The following is a 20599-nucleotide window of genomic DNA, read 5'->3' as shown; positions in this document are numbered from 1 at the left end:
GGTCTCACATCTGTCCGATCAGTGTAGTTTAGTACGCACTGGTCTCACATCTGTCTGATCAGGGTATTTTAATCACACTGGTGTCGCGTCTCTCATCGATCAGTGTAGTTTAGTACGCACTGGTCTCACATCTGTCTGATCAGGGTATTTTAATCGCACTGGTGTTGCGTCTCACATCTGTCTGATCAGGGTATTTTAATCGCACTGGTGTCGCGTCTCTCATCGATCAGTGTAGTTTAGTACGCACTGGTCTCACATCTGTCTGATCGGTGTAGTTTAGTACGCACTGGTCTCACATCTGTCCGATCGGTGTAGTTTAGTACGCACTGGTCTCACATCTGTCCGATCGGTGTAGTTTAGTACGCACTGGTCTCACATCTGTCCGATCGGTGTAGTTTAGTACGCACTGGTCTCACATCTGTCCGATCGGTGTAGTTTAGTACGCACTGGTCTCACATCTGTCCGATCAGTGTAGTTTAGTACGCACTGGTCTCACATCTGTCCGATCAGTGTAGTTTAGTACGCACTGGTCTCACATCTGTCTGATCAGGGTATTTTAATCGCACTGGTGTCGCGTCTCTCATCGATCAGTGTAGTTTAGTACGCACTGGTCTCACATCTGTCCGATCAGTGTAGTTTAGTACGCACTGGTCTCACATCTGTCTGAACAGTGTAGTTTAGTACGCACTGGTTTCACATCTGTCTGATCAGGGTAGTTTAGTCGCACTGGTGTCGCGTCTCTCATCGATCAGGGTAGTTTAGTATGCACTGGTCTCACATCTGTCCGATCAGTGTAGTTTAGTACGCACTGGTCTCACATCTGTCTGATCAGGGTATTTTAATCGCACTGGTGTCGCGTCTCTCATCGATCAGTGTAGTTTAGTACGCACTGGTCTCACATCTGTCCGATCGGTGTAGTTTAGTACGCACTGGTCTCACATCTGTCTGATCAGTGTAGTTTAGTACGCACTGGTCTCACATCTGTCCGATTGGTGTAGTTTAGTACGCACTGGTCTCACATCTGTCTGATCAGTGTAGTTTAGTACGCACTGGTCTCACATCTGTCCGATCTGTGTAGTTTAGTACGCACTGGTCTCACATCTGTCCGATCAGTGTAGTTTAGTACGCACTGGTCTCACATCTGTCCGATCAGTGTAGTTTAGTACACACTGGTATTACATCTGTCCGATCAGGGTAGTTTAGTACACACTGGTTTCACATCTGTCTGATCAGGGTATTTTAATTGAACTGGTGTCGCGTCTCTCATCGATCAGGGTAGTTTAGTACACACTGGTTTCACATCTGTCTGATCAGGGTATTTTGATTGCACTGGTATCGCGTCTCTCATCGATCAGGGTAGTTTAGTACGCACTGGTCTCACATCTGTCCGATCAGTGTAGTTTAGTACGCACTGGTCTCACATCTGTCCGATCGGTGTAGTTTAGTACGCACTGGTCTCACATCTGTCCGATCAGTGTAGTTTAGTACGCACTGGTCTCACATCTGTCCGATCAGTGTAGTTTAGTACGCGCTGGTGTCGCGTCTCTCCTCGATCAGTGTAGTTTAGTACACACTGGTCTCACATCTGTCCGATCAGTGTAGTTTAGTACACACTGGTCTCACATCTGTCCGATCAGTGTAGTTTAGTACGCACTGGTCTTACATCTGTCTGATCAGGGTAGTTTAGTACACACTGGTCTCACATCTGTCCGATCACTGTAGTTTAGTACGCACTGGTCTCACATCTGTCTGATCAGTGTAGTTTAGTACGCACTGGTCTCACATCTGTCCGATCAGTGTAGTTTAGTACGCACTGGTCTCACATCTGTCCGATCAGTGTAGTTTAGTACGCACTGGTCTCACATCTGTCCGATCAGTGTAGTTTAGTACACACTGGTATAACATCTGTCCGATCAGTGTAGTTTAGTACGCACTGGTCTCACATCTGTCCGATCAGTGTAGTTTAGTACGCACTGGTCTCACATCTGTCTGATCAGGGTATTTTAATTGAACTGGTGTCGCGTCTCTCATCGATCAGGGTAGTTTAGTACACACTGGTTTCACATCTGTCTGATCAGGGTATTTTGATTGCACTGGTGTCGCGTCTCTCATCGATCAGGGTAGTTTAGTATGCACTGGTCTCACATCTGTCCGATCAGTGTAGTTTAGTACGCACTGGTCTCACATCTGTCCGATCGGTGTAGTTTAGTACGCACTGGTCTCACATCTGTCCGATCAGTGTAGTTTAGTACGCACTGGTCTCACATCTGTCCGATCGGTGTAGTTTAGTACGCACTGGTCTCACATCTGTCCGATCAGTGTAGTTTAGTACGCACTGGTCTCACATCTGTCCGATCAGTGTAGTTTAGTACGCGCTGGTGTCGCGTCTCTCCTCGATCAGTGTAGTTTAGTACACACTGGTCTCACATCTGTCCGATCAGTGTAGTTTAGTACACACTGGTCTCACATCTGTCCGATCAGTGTAGTTTAGTACGCACTGGTCTTACATCTGTCTGATCAGGGTAGTTTAGTACACACTGGTCTCACATCTGTCCGATCAGTGTAGTTTAGTACGCACTGGTCTCACATCTGTCTGATCAGTGTAGTTTAGTATGCACTGGTCTCACATCTGTCCGATCAGTGTAGTTTAGTACGCACTGGTCTCACATCTGTCCGATCAGTGTAGTTTAGTACGCACTGGTCTCACATCTGTCCGATCAGTGTAGTTTAGTACACACTGGTATAACATCTGTCCGATCAGTGTAGTTTAGTACGCACTGGTCTCACATCTGTCCGATCAGTGTAGTTTAGTACGCACTGGTCTCACATCTGTCTGATCAGGGTATTTTAATTGAACTGGTGTCGCGTCTCTCATCGATCAGGGTAGTTTAGTACACACTGGTTTCACATCTGTCTGATCAGGGTATTTTGATTGCACTGGTGTCGCGTCTCTCATCGATCAGGGTAGTTTAGTATGCACTGGTCTCACATCTGTCCGATCAGTGTAGTTTAGTACGCACTGGTCTCACATCTGTCCGATCGGTGTAGTTTAGTACGCACTGGTCTCACATCTGTCCGATCAGTGTAGTTTAGTACGCACTGGTCTCACATCTGTCCGATCAGTGTAGTTTAGTACGCGCTGGTGTCGCGTCTCTCCTCGATCAGTGTAGTTTAGTACACACTGGTCTCACATCTGTCCGATCAGTGTAGTTTAGTACACACTGGTCTCACATCTGTCCGATCAGTGTAGTTTAGTACGCACTGGTCTTACATCTGTCTGATCAGGGTAGTTTAGTACACACTGGTCTCACATCTGTCCGATCAGTGTAGTTTAGTATGCACTGGTCTCACATCTGTCCGATCAGTGTATTTTAATCGCACTGGTGTCGCGTCTCTCATCGATCAGTGTAGTTTAGTACGCACTGGTCTCACATCTGTCCGATCGGTGTAGTTTAGTACGCACTGGTCTCACATCTGTCTGATCAGTGTAGTTTAGTACGCACTGGTCTCACATCTGTCCGATTGGTGTAGTTTAGTACGCACTGGTCTCACATCTGTCTGATCGGTGTAGTTTAGTACGCACTGGTCTCACATCTGTCCGATCTGTGTAGTTTAGTACGCACTGGTCTCACATCTGTCCGATCAGTGTAGTTTAGTACGCACTGGTCTCACATCTGTCCGATCAGTGTAGTTTAGTACACACTGGTATAACATCTGTCCGATCAGTGTAGTTTAGTACGCACTGGTCTCACATCTGTCCGATCAGTGTAGTTTAGTACGCACTGGTCTCACATCTGTCTGATCAGGGTATTTTAATTGAACTGGTGTCGCGTCTCTCATCGATCAGGGTAGTTTAGTACACACTGGTTTCACATCTGTCTGATCAGGGTATTTTGATTGCACTGGTGTCGCGTCTCTCATCGATCAGGGTAGTTTAGTATGCACTGGTCTCACATCTGTCCGATCAGTGTAGTTTAGTACGCACTGGTCTCACATCTGTCCGATCGGTGTAGTTTAGTACGCACTGGTCTCACATCTGTCCGATCAGTGTAGTTTAGTACGCACTGGTCTCACATCTGTCCGATCAGTGTAGTTTAGTACGCGCTGGTGTCGCGTCTCTCCTCGATCAGTGTAGTTTAGTACACACTGGTCTCACATCTGTCCGATCAGTGTAGTTTAGTACACACTGGTCTCACATCTGTCCGATCAGTGTAGTTTAGTACGCACTGGTCTTACATCTGTCTGATCAGGGTAGTTTAGTACACACTGGTCTCACATCTGTCCGATCAGTGTAGTTTAGTATGCACTGGTCTCACATCTGTCCGATCAGTGTAGTTTAGTACGCACTGGTTTCACATCTGTCCGATCAGTGTAGTTTAGTACGCACTGGTCTCACATCTGTCCGATCAGTGTAGTTTAGTACGCGCTGGTGTCGCGTCTCTCCTCGATCAGTGTAGTTTAGTACACACTGGTCTCACATCTGTCCGATCAGTGTAGTTTAGTACACACTGGTCTCACATCTGTCCGATCAGTGTAGTTTAGTACGCACTGGTCTTACATCTGTCTGATCAGGGTAGTTTAGTACACACTGGTCTCACATCTGTCCGATCAGTGTAGTTTAGTATGCACTGGTCTCACATCTGTCCGATCAGTGTAGTTTAGTACGCACTGGTTTCACATCTGTCCGATCAGTGTAGTTTAGTACGCACTGGTCTCACATCTGTCCGATCAGTGTAGTTTAGTACGCACTGGTGTCGCGTCTCTCATTGATCAGTGTAGTTAAGTACGCACTAGTCTCCAGCAGCAGCTCGTCATGTGAATGTTGTTGAGGCAGCTCGAGGCTAAACTGAAGTCATGGGCTGTCGCTGGACGCTTCAGTTCGGAGGATCTTATGAACCTCCGATTATTTATGATGTTTTACCGTCACGAATGGAGAAATTCGCCAGGAATGAAGGATTGTTTTTTGTCAACTTTGGCTGTTTCTGATTCGCGCTTCCCTTCAACAGCACGTTCATCAGCGATTTCACTTCACTTCACTTCGCATGCTAACCGAAGCTAACTCAAACCAGTGCCAGATTTCCCGGACTCTCCAAGGGATTCATGATGTCATCTTTTATTTTATTTAATTTCACTTTTTATATTTACTTTATTTTATCGACACACGTGAATATGTGAAGTTTTTATATCCGGAAATCAGATAGTTAATTATGAATTCCTCAGTGGATATATCGCTGAAGAAAGCGCTGAAAACTCCTCCGACACGACGAACGGCTGAGGTAAAAACACACAGAAATACTTTTTTTTCACTACAGATATGACTAAAAACCACTTTAGATTGTCTATAACTGGCGCTAAATTGTGAAATATAAGCACAATGAGGCTTATTAGTTTCGATTCATGACTCAATAAGTAGATCAGTGGTTCAAGATTCATAAACTACGTTAAGTGACTCGTGCTCGATGTTTGACCTTATATTTTTGACTGTAGCCGTTCTGTTGATTTGTTTGGGGTTTCTAAGTGATGTTTTTTATGAGGTTATAAATGTAGTACAATGACAGATGTTCTGCTCCACAGACTGATTCTCAGTGTAGTGCTTCATTGCTGTTTTTGATCAGTAAACATTAGCTCAAAGTTTGAACTTTTGAAAGAAGTTACGTTTTTCATATGTCTCTAAGTGTCTCAAATGTCTTAAATCATTTATAAATGACATAAGTCAATGAAACTTTACTGTATTACAGCTGTGCAGTCACGGGATGTGTCTTAAAACCTAGTGAGCTGACTAACTAGACATCGACTAGCATTTCAGGGTCTAAACAAACCTTTTTTACAGACTAAGTCTGGCTCACGGTGTTAAAAGCATGTTGTACGTTTGGCTTGAGTTATCTCAAATATCAGTTCAAAGTGCAAAGGTTTGTTTTATTACAGAGCTCAACAATAAGATTTATTTTCAAGCAGCCAATAATTGAGATGTTCACTTGCCCTGCCAAAATGATGACAGGGTTTCTGTGCGTCCTAAAAAAAACCTCTTAATTTGCCCTCCCACAAGTTCTTCAGTTAGAGCAGAAATTCTTAAATTCACCAAGTCATCATGGAATTAAATAATGCATGCACTGCAATAAACGAATATCATCCAAGTAAATATATCTTGATTGAAGAATCTTTACTGATAAAAAAACAGCAAATTTTTGCAGTGCAATCAGAAGGTAGAGTAAAAGTTATTTCCATTTTATAGTTGTTGGGATCAGAGCTATTCAATCCTAAAGCTATTTCTTTTAGTAAGATGTCTTGAAAGTTGTGTTTTCAGTCTTTGAAGTGTTGCTAATACAACTCAGTGTGTACTCTATAGACCAATTCAGAGTAGACGTCACAGTTAAGTCACTTGCAGCTGCGCGCATATTGGTTTCAGAAAAACACTGGGAACAAGTGGAGATAAATGGGTAAAATCCATGGAATAAGAGAAATATATATATATTTGTGCATTTTGATGTCAAGATCAGAATGCAAATAATTTTTATAGAATACTGTAGTGAAAGACGCCATTTGAAGCTAAACGCTGATGTTTAAATGGACATATTTTGGATGAAAACTGCTATGATTACTCTACTTTTTAAGCATACATTTGATTTAAACAATAGGTCTACATAATATTCACATTTCCTGTTCAATGATGTATTGTATTAGCCCTACAAACCTTACTATTAACATTTTTACATTATATTTATTTAGAATCTTGAAGTATCAGAATTTTTTATTATTATTAATCTTTTATTCCAGTTGAAAACCATCATTTTCTGGGGCTAGATAGTCTCCGCACACAAGAAACGTCATCCCTGTTTGGGATCTGTAAGACTATCCCACTATCTAACATCAAGTTCACTGAAGAACAGTCCTTATCGCTGAGTGACAAGCTCTTGTAATATGCAGAAAACATTCTCAAAAGCACATCTAATCAATGTAATCTGCAATCTTTCTAAACATAACAATTTTATACTGTATCCGTGTATCTGTAAAGGCTATTGGCTCCTGGGTTTTCTGCAACCATGATGCGCGCGCATCCTGAATGTTTACAAACCCTAAAATTGGTCTATAGAAATATCCATTTAGAGACTATTGACGTATCGTGTTCCCTTCAGTTCATTCGTTAAAAATCTTGGTCTTAAAAGATGCTTAAAAAGTTTTAAATATACCTTCATAAAAAAATGTAGGATTAAATAGTTGTTTTTTATTACAGAAAGCTGGAAATTATTATTATTATTATTATTATTTTTGTTAGAAATTTTTTTTTCCAACATTTTTGTAATTTAAAATAATTTGTTGCTTTACAAAAATCTGGACATTATCTATATTGCAACTACATCAGTTTAATAAAATGAGTGCATGCACTGGATTGATGTTTTCAAGGCCATTTTTGTTATTTTAACCAAACCTCATCTGTGTTAACCGGTTAGAAATCATGCTTTCTGTGACATATCAGCAGGATTTGCAATACGACAGAAAACCATTGCCTTTGCAATGTGCTAAAAGAGGTTTTTAGTGGCAATAAAAGGGCAGCTGGCCCAAAACTGTGCCAGCCTTGTTGTCGAGTTTGAAAAAGCAGGTCACTTCCGAGCCACTTTTGGGAAGTGAGTCGTGTGTGCTTCACCGACAGCTTTCTGCCAAGCTCATGTCTTTCTCCAGAACAGCGAGTGTGTGTTTACAGGTAGCATGCAGCGCTGTGGATGTGTGTGTTTTCTTTCTGAAGGTCTGAGTGCATTGAAAGCTGCTGATCAGAATAACAAACACAAACTGCTCCAGCTCTCGTTGCTCTGATACCAAGTTTCCAGATGGGTCCAGATGGGTGTGTGGAGTATTACGTAAGAGCAAAACAAATATTCCTTGTCTCAATTTCCATAGCATTATGCCGCCCGGCTCTCGTCCCTCAGGCTGCTTTGCCTGATGGGAGTTTGATGGTGCGCTCCGATGTAATGAACTACTAAAGACAGTGCAGACTCGAAATGCACGTTGTGGCACAAATAAACTGATCAGAATCCAGCAGCCTATTGCACAAAAGCCCTTGATGGACAGGAAATCCTCAGTGATAATGCACTCAGAAGTGCTGTCTTAGCTTAAGGGTTTTTCTGCAGATGTTTCGTTTCAATTTGTGCTAATGTTATTAGTGTGGATGGTTCAGTTTAAAGCAAGATTGTGTTTAAGTTTAGCAGGCTCTTGTGTTCGGACTGTATTTCTCAATAATACTTTTGCACGTGTAAAATGTTTTTTAATTAATAAATAAATTCCTGTTCACCTTTAACTGCCAGAAAATTGTTCATAACTTTGTATGACAAAATCAGTATGATTTTTGTCTCGTTTCTTTTGACGTGTGAGACTGAAGTTCTGAAGTTTAGCTTTAAAGCATGCAAATTAATTTAAACCGTAACACTTGTACAATTTATTAAAAAGTGTATATTTTTTTAACAAATGAGATTTAAAACAAATTATAAAGGGAAAACGTTTTAAAAAACCTTTCATTATTTTTTAGACAAAATGCTGCAAATTTCTTTGTGGAATTGAAATTCCTTATATATATATATATATATATATATATATATATATATATATATATATATATATATATATATATATATATATATATATATACAAACAGTACAATTTTAAAACCCTCCCAAATCAAATAAATAAATAATTAAAATACAAAACGGACAAAATGCATTTAAAGCAAAAACAAAATGGTCTGAAACTTTTAGTTTGATTAAAATATACTAATTAAAAGTTCTGAATGAAAAATCATTAGGATATTAAGTAAAGATCATGTTCCAAGAAGATATTTTGTACATTTCCTACCATAAATATGTCAAAACTTAATTTTTGATTAGTAATATACATTGCTAAGAACTTCATTTGAACAACTTTAAAGATGATTTTCTCAATATTTAGTTTTTTTGCTCCCTCAGATTCCAGATTTTCAAATAGTTGCATCTCAGACAAATATTGTACGATCCTAACAAACCACACATCAATGGAAAGCTGATTTATTAAAAATTAACACTTAAGACACTTAAGTTTTGTGATACAGGGTCACATATTACATTTTTTCGTTGTTCTCTTGGAAATGCACAGCTTAAGTTGACCGTAGTATCAGTTGAGTTAGGATGCAGATGTAAATGAATGTTCACACAGTGTGTATAAAAGCACTGAGTGTCTAATAGGGCCGGATGAATAATCAAAATAAAACCCAAATCGTGACACAGCTTGGTCTGATTATGAAATGGCGAAGTCTGTGTCATCCGTCAGGCTGAGGCTGTAAACTGACTCCATGTTGAGCCACAGTGTCATGAGGTCATGCATGATAAAAGACAAAACCAACAGAAGAGGACAGAGAATGAGGTCAAACCTGAAATGTTAGTTTTGCGTTGTTTTGCTCTCGAGGCATGCTGGGAATGTGCGTGGCTCTTTCTACAGAACTTTTTGATTCATCGTGGAGTTCTTATGAACCAGTTTCCCATTAACTACCTCACAGAAACTAGAAACTAATGTTACAAAAGATCTATATTTCACATTTTTGTTCATCAAAAATCCTGAAAAATAAAGTATTTTGTGTTTTCCACAAAAAAATCTAAAACGGCAAATGTTTTTTTTAGCTTTGATAATAATCAGAAATGTTTCTTGAGCAACAAATCAGTATATCAGAACGATTTCTGAAGATCATGTGACACTGAAGACTGGAGGAATGATGCTAAAAATACAGCTGCAAATCACAAAAATAAATTACATTTTACAATACATTTACACAGAACAATTATATTTAAATTCTAACAATATTTTAAAAAATTACTGTATTTTTTTTGATGAATAAATACAGCCTTAGTGAGCAGAAGAGACTTCTTTCAAAAACGTTTGAGATCAGTAAAGAAGCATCAGGTCTTCTCTGAAAGCAAAGACTCTTATTTTGAAATGGCGTTTCTCAGTGCGCTGTGATTAAAACTGAATCAGTACTGAACTAACTGTTGTGCTGCAGATTCTGTGTGAATGAAATCAGAGGTGCATTAAACACTTCTGACAGTTGGCGTGTGTTTCTAAATCTGATTCATTGTGCCTGTAACTCTTGTGTAAATGCATCAGGCAGCATGAAGATGAGTCATTTAGGCTTTAACTGAAATATCACCATCATTCATAGAGAAGTTAATAATGAGCAGAGCACTGCATCGTTACATGCATCTGTTTTAGTGCTGGATTAGCATGAGATGGTAATTGTTAGGGCTGCATGATATTGGGAAAAAATCACATTGCGATATGAAAGAAAAAAAATTATTACCAGATGAATTTAATAGCTCTATGGAAAAAAAGGAGAGTTGGTGATTGGGTCAATGAATAAATAAATATTCACCTTTTCTTTGTATTTAGCCTTCATACAAACAAGAAATGTGAAATCACTGTCAAATAAACATCTCAGACTAATCTTATTAATATTAATATCTCTAACTTCAGACTATAGGCTTTTTGAACAGTAAAATCTTTAAAGTTTTTTCATAAAATGTCTTTTGCTCACCAAGCCTGTATTTATTTGATCCAAAATACAGCAAAAACAGTAACTCTTTGAAATATTTTTACTATTTAATATAACAGTTTTCTATTTGAAAATATAATTTATTCCTGTGATTTCAAAGCTGAGCTTTAGCGTCATTACTCCAGTCACACGATCCTTCAGAAATGTTTTGCTGCTCAAGAAACATTTATTATTGTTGAAAATGGCTGAGTAGAATTTTTCAGGTTTCTTTGATGTAAAGAAAGTTCAGAAGAAAAACATTTATCTGAAATAAAAATCTTATGTAACATTCTAAATGTCTTTATCATCATTTGAAAGTAATAATTTCTATACTTAAAAAAACGCTTAAATAGTAAAAATATTTCAGATTTTTTAAGCTTTTGGTGTAGTTTGAATCAAATAAATGCAGGATTGTTGAGCAGAAGATAATTCTTTAAAACAAAAAAACATTAAAATCTTACTTAACCTTTGACTGGTAGTGTAGGCTGATTATTCTTATAGATTGACTGCGATTATGAACAATACTAAAATATGTATCGTTCAGAGGCAAGATGAAAAGAAAATACCATGTAAACCTTTCGAAAGAACAGTGATGCATGATTTTTGCTGATATCTAATGTGCCCATATTTTTTCAACTCATTTTGTCCGATGCCGATACCGATGTTTGGAAACAACACCAAGTCTCTCCAGCCCAAAAGTGATCCAAAACAGTGAATCAACTACAGAAATTACACATACACTACATCTACAGCTCACACACATAGGTGGAGTGTGTATAAGGCTGGCAATGGAGACTTGGGACAAAAATGCAACTAAATTGGACAAAAATTAATTACAAAAAACAAATTAAATCTATTACATCTGTTGCCAACAATGTGAAAATGAACAGTGTCGATTGTGGCATCAAATTAAGATCTGCTCATGTTGCACCATATTTAATTTTAGGCGTTTTTAAGGTTTCGCGCATTTTAACCAATCACGTACAATTCCGTTGAGCTTAGGAATGCAATGGCGAATCAGAGACGTTTCATTAGTCATCGCTGTAACTCATCAGTTTTGAGTGCACACGCTAAATTCTGCAAATTCTCTCATCATGAACAACAAAGTGCAGGTGCGCATAAAATTTAAGTAAGAGATTCATTTCACAGTGAATACAGCTTCAGTGATTATAAAGATAGTTTTTTTTTTGAGAGCTTAAACTCGCTTTAGATCAAAGTTAGTGCTAATGTCACCGTGGAAAGGAAACGTTATACCCTAATTATCTAATTATCAATTTCTAATGTTTTTATTAAATTGTAATCACGTTAAATACAAATTCAGTCCCATTAAACATATTTTATGAACCACCTTGTGACTCCGTATTGGTGGCTTAGAAGATCCCGTAAACTCGAAAATATGTTCGAGTTTTTTTCCAGAGTAAAAATCAAGTTTCATTACCATCTGAAATGCACTCTGACTTATATTCCAGTGACATATGAAATAATAAAATATATTTTCAAACGGCGTAGAAATATACACACATAACATATCAGTTCAGAGGGGAACTAAAATACATGTTTATCACGTTCAGAAGGTTTATAAAGGTGTTGTTTTAATTTAACTCATTGTAATAAAACAACTTCAGAACGAAATGCAATTGTGACATATATGTTTTTCCTCTCAACAGTGCATTTTTATGGGAGTTTTTTTTTTTTCAAACAAAAATAACATTTAGTATTTGGCTTTTTTTTTCTCCAGGTGACACATGAAACATAATGCTCAGTGGGTTTAACAGCCAATTTGCTTTATATTGTGTCATGAATTATATTTAGGCCTGTTGCAGCACTAAACAGCAGATGTTTTCCACAAACGCTTTCTCTGATCGAGACAGGATCAATGCTTTAATCTTAAACTATAGCACTGCAGCCTGCACACAAGACATGGTTGATGTCAAGCTGTTCTGCCCGATCCTGATCATGCAGTGCATTGTGGGAGCAGACTGTGACGAGTCTGAGCATGTAAGGAGTGTGTGGTATGCTTCTTCTGTTTCCCATGTCATTCAGCGCACTTGAGCGGTTCTTGTGCCCCGCGGCTCTGAAGCATCTGCTTCATAGTGTGTCAGAAATGTAGGTCTGTCCCGCTCTCTCTTCTCTCTGACAGTGAGCTGACACGCCACAGTCTGAGTATTTAAATGAATTAAGTATAGCAGGGTCTTTCGCTGAATTCAAGCTGGATGTCACAGCACTGGTCATGTGATCGAGACCAATCACAGATATGCTTGCCTGACGGATGAGTTGGGAAAGTCACGTGATGTGGTTTCACCATTACGTCTGCAGATGAGCAGGGATTGCGTCACTTTCCATCTTCTCCATAGAGGCGGGAAGGTTTGTGTTTCCTGTTTGGTTGAGCGTGCCCTCTTGACTTTCCATGCCACACGTCACTTTCTTTTCGCCTATTTCTCTCATTCTTCTTCTTCTGATGAAGATCAGTGCTCGCGCTCCTCACCGTGAGTGTGATTTAGTTTAACAGAAGATGAAGTCTTGATGGAAACACTATACATGACCAGCTACATTCATGCTCGCAGGGCATTCTGGGTGCTTTCTTACCGGTCCAACTTCTGCTTTCAGTGCGCTTATGTGGTTTTTCGACCTATTTTATAGTCCAGCAGGCAAAACTGGAGCTTTTTTGATTTGTGTTGGCTTTCTTTTCACAGTTAAGTGATAGTGTTTGGAAAGCTCCCGAATGATCACGCTTGTAATGCCAGTCCTTCTTTTAAAACCTGGTCTTGTGCTTTCATTACAGTTCACATATTTTCTTTCTAGCCATATATTATATACAAAAACAGGTTTATTAACAACATTTGGTTTAATCATCGAAACACAACTGTATGATCTTCTTTTAATTTAGTGTATTCATAAATCAGTTCATTCAGTGGCGAACAATATTTCTACATGTTTCGTATATAATTTACAAATTACAAATCTCTCTCTCTTTCTGTCAACTTTAAGTGCATCTTGAGTTTTACTATCATTCTGCTATTACACAGACACCGCACAGATATATATAAAAACACATATAAATTAGTGATCAAACTATACATGATTTGATTGCATTATGTACCTGTGTTTTGATATCACAGTTTCGGTACAGCAGGAGTAAAAAAACAACAACATTTCTTTTAAATTAAACAACGGTTTATTGAACAAATTGCTACAATTACAATTTTCTTTGGGATAAAAATCAACCTCAGCTTCTTCTCTAAACTATAGGGAGCCCTTTTACATCAGGTTAGCCCAAACTTAAATTAAAATACTATTTATTTTCAACTTTAATAATCAACACTCAAATTATAAACGTGTACGCAAACATGTAAATTGCACTTAATGTATTTTTTCAATTAACTTCTAAATGTTTCTATATGTTGTTGTGTATGTAATCATTTAATTTATTTAACTAATTTAGACATGTCTAACAGGTAAAGTCAAATATAATAAAGTATATAGTCTAATATTTCTCAAAATGCTCTTTTCAGGGCTTTCTCATTTCTCTTATAGAGCAATCTGTCACGCCACATCAAAGAGCGCCTTTAAAAATAAATTATGATTGTTTGGTACACATGCGTACCGAACCGAAAGACCCATACCAGAATTTATTAATATATTATATTTAGTCATTTATCAGATGCTTTTATCCAAAGCGACATACAAATGAGGACAACAGAAGCAATCAAATGTAGTATTAAAACAACTACAAACAGATCCAAAACTAAAACTGCATAAATACTACCTATACACATAAAAAAAAGAAATTAAGTAAAGATGACAAATGCATACAACAAAATTTCAAACCTTAACATTTAAATGAAAAAAAAAAAAACTATTCAAAATACTAAAGAACGAAAGGTAAAAGAGTATAATAATGATTTTAACATAAAGACACTAAGACAAACACCAAAAAAACTACTACATATGTGTACACATACACACACACACACACACACACATATATATACAAATTTATATATATATATATATATTAAGTCATTTCCATTTAGTTTGTTAAAGTATTAAAATAACTCAAATTAAATTAAATTAAAACATGATAAATAACCTATACAGACATAATTAATTCAGACATAATTTAACTGAAATTAAAATAGATAACAAATACAAATAATACGAATGAAACAACAGTAGTTTACAGTAATCCTAAAAAATAACACTGACAAACACACATGCTAAAAAAAAACTACTTATAGTAAGAAATGGTTATATATATATAGAAAAAAGCAAAATAAGAAGTAGGGAAGGGGAGAAATAAAGTGATACTCATGTGCACCATTACACCCCAATACTCAATATACACAACAGTGTAATATCTACAGTATACAATAAAAGAAAAGATGTTCTGACGACTGTATGTAGACGTAAACACACGTTTCTCTGGGAAGCAGTCTGCTTGTCTGGTGCATGCATGAGGTTACTTTAATCAATCCCTACAGTCCTGTGGCACAACAAACTCCAAGCAGAGTCCAGGATTGGTTTCATTTAGAGTCATGAGTAGATGTTGTTTTCAGTTCAGATGTTTGTTCACTTGTCCGTGTTTCTGAATGGATGTTTTGTGGTGCAGTGCACAATGGCAGCTCTGTCCAGTCATGAGCTGAAGTGTGTTACGGTGCTGGAAGAAGCGTCCTCTGTTTGCTCATGTCTGTGCTGTTTGATCGGGTTTATTTGGGCTTTGCCAGTATTTCCATGTGGAAATGATGTAATCAGATTACCTTTTCCAAGGAACCAGCAAAGTAACATAGTATTTTTTTTTAATATGGAAGACTATATCTGAGTTACTGAATTACTTAGTTTTTCCCGTGAATTGACTGACAGCCCTCCTGTTCCAGTGTTGAGAGAAATCAGGAAATCTTTTCATCATGCATTTTATAATGGCAGCTCATAAAGGTTTGTTTGAGCTGCGCCCTCTACTGTACAAACCTGAATTTACATTCTCTTCAGCCTGGCGTCTTTTTGTTAAATCTTTGGTGCGAAAGGACTTTTACATGTGCCAAAAATATAATTTTTTTTTATTTTAGAAATAAGCAATCCACCCCAGCCCACATGAGAAAACATTATGCATTTCTTTCCATAAAAAGTAACAAAGTAGTAGGGAGTAACACAGTATTGTAATGCATTACTTTTAAAAGTAACTTTCCCCAACACTAAACTTGATTTATTTAGTTGTATTTCAATATGAATATGTTTTAGAAAAGATGAGTTTCTGTAGCTAATGCACACCACTGTCTGTTTATATACACCGATATATACACCGTCATATCTTCATCACAGATACAAATAATGTCAATCCGATCAGCCGATCACAGTGTGAACGAACGGTCCTGATGCTGATCTGAGCTGAGAGAGCGTCAGGTGTCACTAATGTGTGTGTTTGTCTCGTGTAGGACCTGAACACCATCTACACTCATCTGTTCCACATGGATGTGCTGTGTCACCTCAGAGAACATCAGCTCAGGTGAGACCGACTCAACAGATCAGTAGCAGATGCATCAAATAATGCCCTCAGGAAATGAAATCGGTCAACATTAGGACATCAGAATATTAGGCCGATGTGATCACGCTTTCTTTAGTTTGGAGACCAATTCCCACTGTTAACAAATTGATTTTGCACTAATTAACTCTTAATTTCCTGTTTATTAATAGTTAGTAAGCTAGTTGTTAGTTTAGGCATAGGGTCGGATTAAGAGCTCTAACATATGATCGTGCAGAATAAGATTGGAAATCTTTGACTAATTGAATGCATCCTTGATTAACAAAAGACCAGACATCATCATCATCATCATCATCACAGCTTCTCTCTGTGTTTCAGGTCCATGTGCATGACGGCCAGGTACGAGCGCTATGATGCTAACCATGTTCTCTTCTAGTAAGTACACCTCTGCATGTTAGTAGTGTTGCTGGCACATACTGATAGAGAGCAGGTTTATCACCTTTGCCTAAAACTGAAACCATTTAAACCATTGTCATTGCTTTGTTTATGTTTCGTTTATCTACATATATCACGTATATACTTTTTTCGGTTTCTCCTTTTAAATATAGATGAATATAGACTATACAGACACTACTAAGTACTAATACTAATACATTTTTTACAAGGCATGTCACAATGTGATGCATGTGACAAACATCTTCCCAAATTCATAATGAGAATAATTTATTAATCTGCTTTTGTCAACAAAATAAAAGCTGCATCATAAATGTTAGTATTGTAATTTTACTGTTGTTCAGTAAAATAAAATAAAGTGAGACAATAATAATATTTACAACAACTTCATTAACCCTTAAAGATCTAGAACATGTGTGGGGCGCCTGACACACCTGCACTTTTCTTTGTTTTTCAGACCTATTCTAGCAGTCTGAACCAATGCCATATATCATTATGAACAGGAGAACTAACAGTTTAAGTTTAACTTATTTAGAGTCTTAATGTTTTCTCATGCAAAAATGCAAGCAACAGTTGGGTGTTTTTACTGTGTACTCAAACAGAAACTCCTAAAGTTTGGATATTTTTCTTTAGAAAGTAGTGTTCTGGGTGTTTTACACTTTACATTTTTTTTTTTTTTACCAAATAATTTTTTTTTTAAATATACCATGCGCTTTTAAGTAAAAAAACCATTTCATTAACTAACAATAGCGATGTGTCCAAAAATCATTTTAATGAGTAAAGAAAATGGAAAGAGTGTTGTATGATAACAAAACCAAACAAAACAAGTTTTTGTCTTCTTCTGAGAAATATATTTTCAATCTGAGTATGAACAATAAACACAAATTATGCAGCATATAGTAAAAACATCTGCACAAATTGTCTTCAACAATACAGTGCAAAAACAATGCAGATGATTCATAAACTACACACAAAATGAGTGAGAAGTATTCAGAGTGCAACACAAAAAATAGTGGAAACTACTTTTAGAAACGATATATTTATATAATTATTTACACATAATATAAATGATCAATCCGCTGACTATAATCTGCGTCAGAATCGATTTTACCGGGACATTGACTAGCGACCCAAGACATAAATCCCAGTGCTTTATCAGACATGTACCACTGTTTCATCCTTGGTTTGGATTTGTTTTATGTCAAAGTTCTCTGTCATGTTTTTTTTGTGCTTTTTCAGAGAGTTTTCTCATGCAAATCTGTTATTTTGTGTTTGTATTCGTGCACTTTCACTTTGTTGTATGTCATATTTCCAAAGAAATATGTTAAGTAGTAGTTCAAAAGAAAACTTATTGGTTGAATATGGGAGAGTTTGAACCAATCTGGGCTCGGGGGTGGGACTAAGCATCAACAATCATTTCTGTTTGGCTCAGAGGAACGAAAGCATTGGTTTCTTCTGACGAATCAATGTGGTCAAAATGTGATGATGTAATCATGTAGACTACGGCGCCTCTGAATATATCCAAATGAGAGAAACATGGAGAATCTGCTTTACATCACTTTTTAAAGCATTCAGATTGGATTAGCGGTTCAAAAGTTATTAAACATAAAAAAACCCAGTTATTTTTAGCCGTGGGCGGCTGTATCGGTCTTTGAGGGTTAATACATTTATTATAACATTCACACACATTTTATAACATTTATTATAACATTCACAAACAGATATTTTCTAATGTTTTAAAAGAAGCAAGGCTGCATTTATTTCTACAGTAAAAATAAATAAATAAATAAATAAATAAATAAATGCCTGATTCAAGAAGCGGGTTTCAAAAATGTATACATTTTTAAGTTACGTTGTGATTTGTTGGTATAATGTCTGCTAGAATGTAAAAAAAATTTCAGTGTCATGTAAATATTTTTAAATTGTTATTGTTTTGTAAAAATTGAAAAGCGAGACAAAGTTTTTTGGAAATTGGGGGAAATCCTTGAAAAACGGATAATAATTGGAAATTGCATGAGATTTGATCCTCACATGTAAACATCATCATTATGGTCATGATTATTGAGAATACTCCCATTATTCGTATGCATGTAAAGGTAGACTGTGGCAGTAAGATACAGCTGAAGTGTGACTGTGTTTGTGTTCCAGTGCTGACAGCATCTCCTCGTGCTGGTTCGTCCTGCTCTCGGGCTCAGTGCTGGTCAAGGAGCACATGTATCTGGCGCGGTGCTGGTATGTACCTCTCCTCACTCTTCCACACGTGTGTGAGCTGCATGCTGAGGTCATGATGTCATTGGTGTTATTTGTGTCGGCTCAAACAGCAGGAGTTTCACTTCCTCTTTACTCGATCCAGCACCAGACTTCCTGATGGTTTAGAAAGTCATCTTACTACTAAATAACAAGATTTTATTTCAGACACCATTTTTATTTCATGTGTTATTTTGAAGAAAATTGGGAGTATTTTTTTTTGTGTGTGTTTGCAAGAGTTTGACTTTTGATTAATTACTTAATAAAAGTTGTTTTTAGTTTGCGTTTTTGGCCAAGTGCTTCCTGAATTTTAAGTCCCATTTAAGCCCAGGATTTTTTTTTTGATGCATCACTATTCAAAATGTTAATTTTTTTGTGTGTTTTTTTTTTAAAGTGTTAGTGTACTTTTTTAAAAACTTTTATTCTATACATTGCGTCAAAATTGCTAAATACCCAGCTTAGCAAGTTACAAGCAAATGTAATTATTATTATTATTATTATATTTATTATTGTTGTTTCTAAGGCAGAAATGTACTACTGCTCTGAAAAATAAAATAAAAATTGTTTAATGATAAGTCAATTTATTATTTTGCTCTACACTGTTTTTACTTTAATAAAATGACTATTTATGTCTTAATTTCCTCACTTCGGAGAGATAAACCATCAAGCTTTTATTCTAGCAGTAAGACCTTTAATAGGTTTATAAATGCTTCTCATTACAAATCTGTCTAAAACGCATGAAAGCATTAAATGCTGTAATCATCTGTCCACAAAAATATTGGAAATTATATGAATATGAAAAAGTATAACTGGCATAACGGATGCAAATTAAACTCACAGCACATGTCTATATGTGACTCCGGAGAACAGAAGCGGTCTGGAGTCTCTGGGTATATTTGTAGCAATAGACAACAATACATTGTATGGGACAAAATGATTGAAAAATCATTAGGATATTAAGTAAAGATCATATTTTGTAAACTTCCTACAGTAAATATATAAAAACTTCATGTTTGATTAGTAATATGCATTGCTAAGAACTTCATCTGGACAACTTTAAAGATGATTTTTTAGCTCGCTCAGATTCCATATTTTCACAGGAGTGTTTGTGTTCATTGTGGGTGTGTTTTGTCCTGAAACAAGGGAAGTGTGTGTGTGTGTGTGCCCTGTGTGTTTGCTGACCTCTGCAGGGGTCAGGGGCAATGAGGAATGCAGAACTCATGCCGCTAGAGTTTTCCAGCTGTGTGTGTCATGAGCACAGACAGACAGGAAGCGGCCCTCACCCCTCACTACTGTGATCAGACCCCGTACACACACACACACACACGGAGACCACAGCACAGAACCGGGAAGTTTGCTCATTGATGAGCCGTTTCCCTTCAGGATTCCAGAATTCATCCTTCTCAAGTCTCAGAGCATGAAATCAGGATTTCTCAGAACTAGGAAGCTGTTCTGCCAGACAGAAGAATCTGAGTGGGAATGTTTCGGATGCTTTGAGCCGGTCTGACTGCATTGCTTTCGCTCTCTGGTTGAAGCCGATAGTTAGAAACTCTCATCTGAAACACGCCGGGCTCCTGTAGCAGCGCCTGATTCGTTCTTGAGGGTGTGAGTGAGCTGTTCGTCTCTGTCAGCACCTCGTCGACTCGTCTCTGTGAGTAACAGTGGTTTTTCTGTGACTTCTGAACTCAGATCTGTGTGTTGTGTGAGGAAGCTGTGCTCACGTGTTGTGTAGCTTAAACTGTAATCTCTGGCTGCTGGTGCTCTGTGGGTCCGGTGTCAGAGCTCTGGGTTGTCATGTACACACAGCATATGTCATAGTCAGTAGTTCATTAAGAGTGAGAACGGGACCTTAAAATGAAGTGTAAAATAGCAGCACACAC

At 37.4% G+C, this 20599-nt stretch overlaps 1 protein-coding gene across 6 annotated transcripts in view; it reads left to right on the top strand.

Moving 5' to 3' along the window:
- The first annotated feature begins 4768 nt into the window (after positions 1 to 4768).
- LOC113038263 (rap guanine nucleotide exchange factor 6-like) overlaps positions 4769 to 20599 on the top strand; it is a 74235-nt gene continuing 58404 nt past the window's right edge. For 2 of the 6 annotated variants that reach the window (XM_026195552.1, XM_026195554.1), the window contains exons 1-4: positions 4771 to 5276; positions 15973 to 16043; positions 16398 to 16454; positions 18621 to 18704. In XM_026195552.1, coding sequence (XP_026051337.1) covers positions 5208 to 5276; positions 15973 to 16043; positions 16398 to 16454; positions 18621 to 18704 — 281 coding nt within the window. In that variant the 5' untranslated portion in view covers positions 4771 to 5207. Of the gene's footprint in view, positions 5277 to 15972; positions 16044 to 16397; positions 16455 to 18620; positions 18705 to 19940; positions 20371 to 20599 lie in introns of those variants that run through there. The other 4 variants (XM_026195556.1, XM_026195551.1, XM_026195555.1 and 1 more) reach the window with 4 other exon arrangements.

Source organism: Carassius auratus, chromosome 21, assembly GCF_003368295.1.
Source record: "Carassius auratus strain Wakin chromosome 21, ASM336829v1, whole genome shotgun sequence".
Taxonomy (NCBI): Eukaryota; Metazoa; Chordata; class Actinopteri; order Cypriniformes; family Cyprinidae; genus Carassius; species Carassius auratus.
The sequence above is the reverse complement of the archived record's forward strand: the minus strand, read 5'-3'. Positions and strand labels throughout refer to the sequence as shown.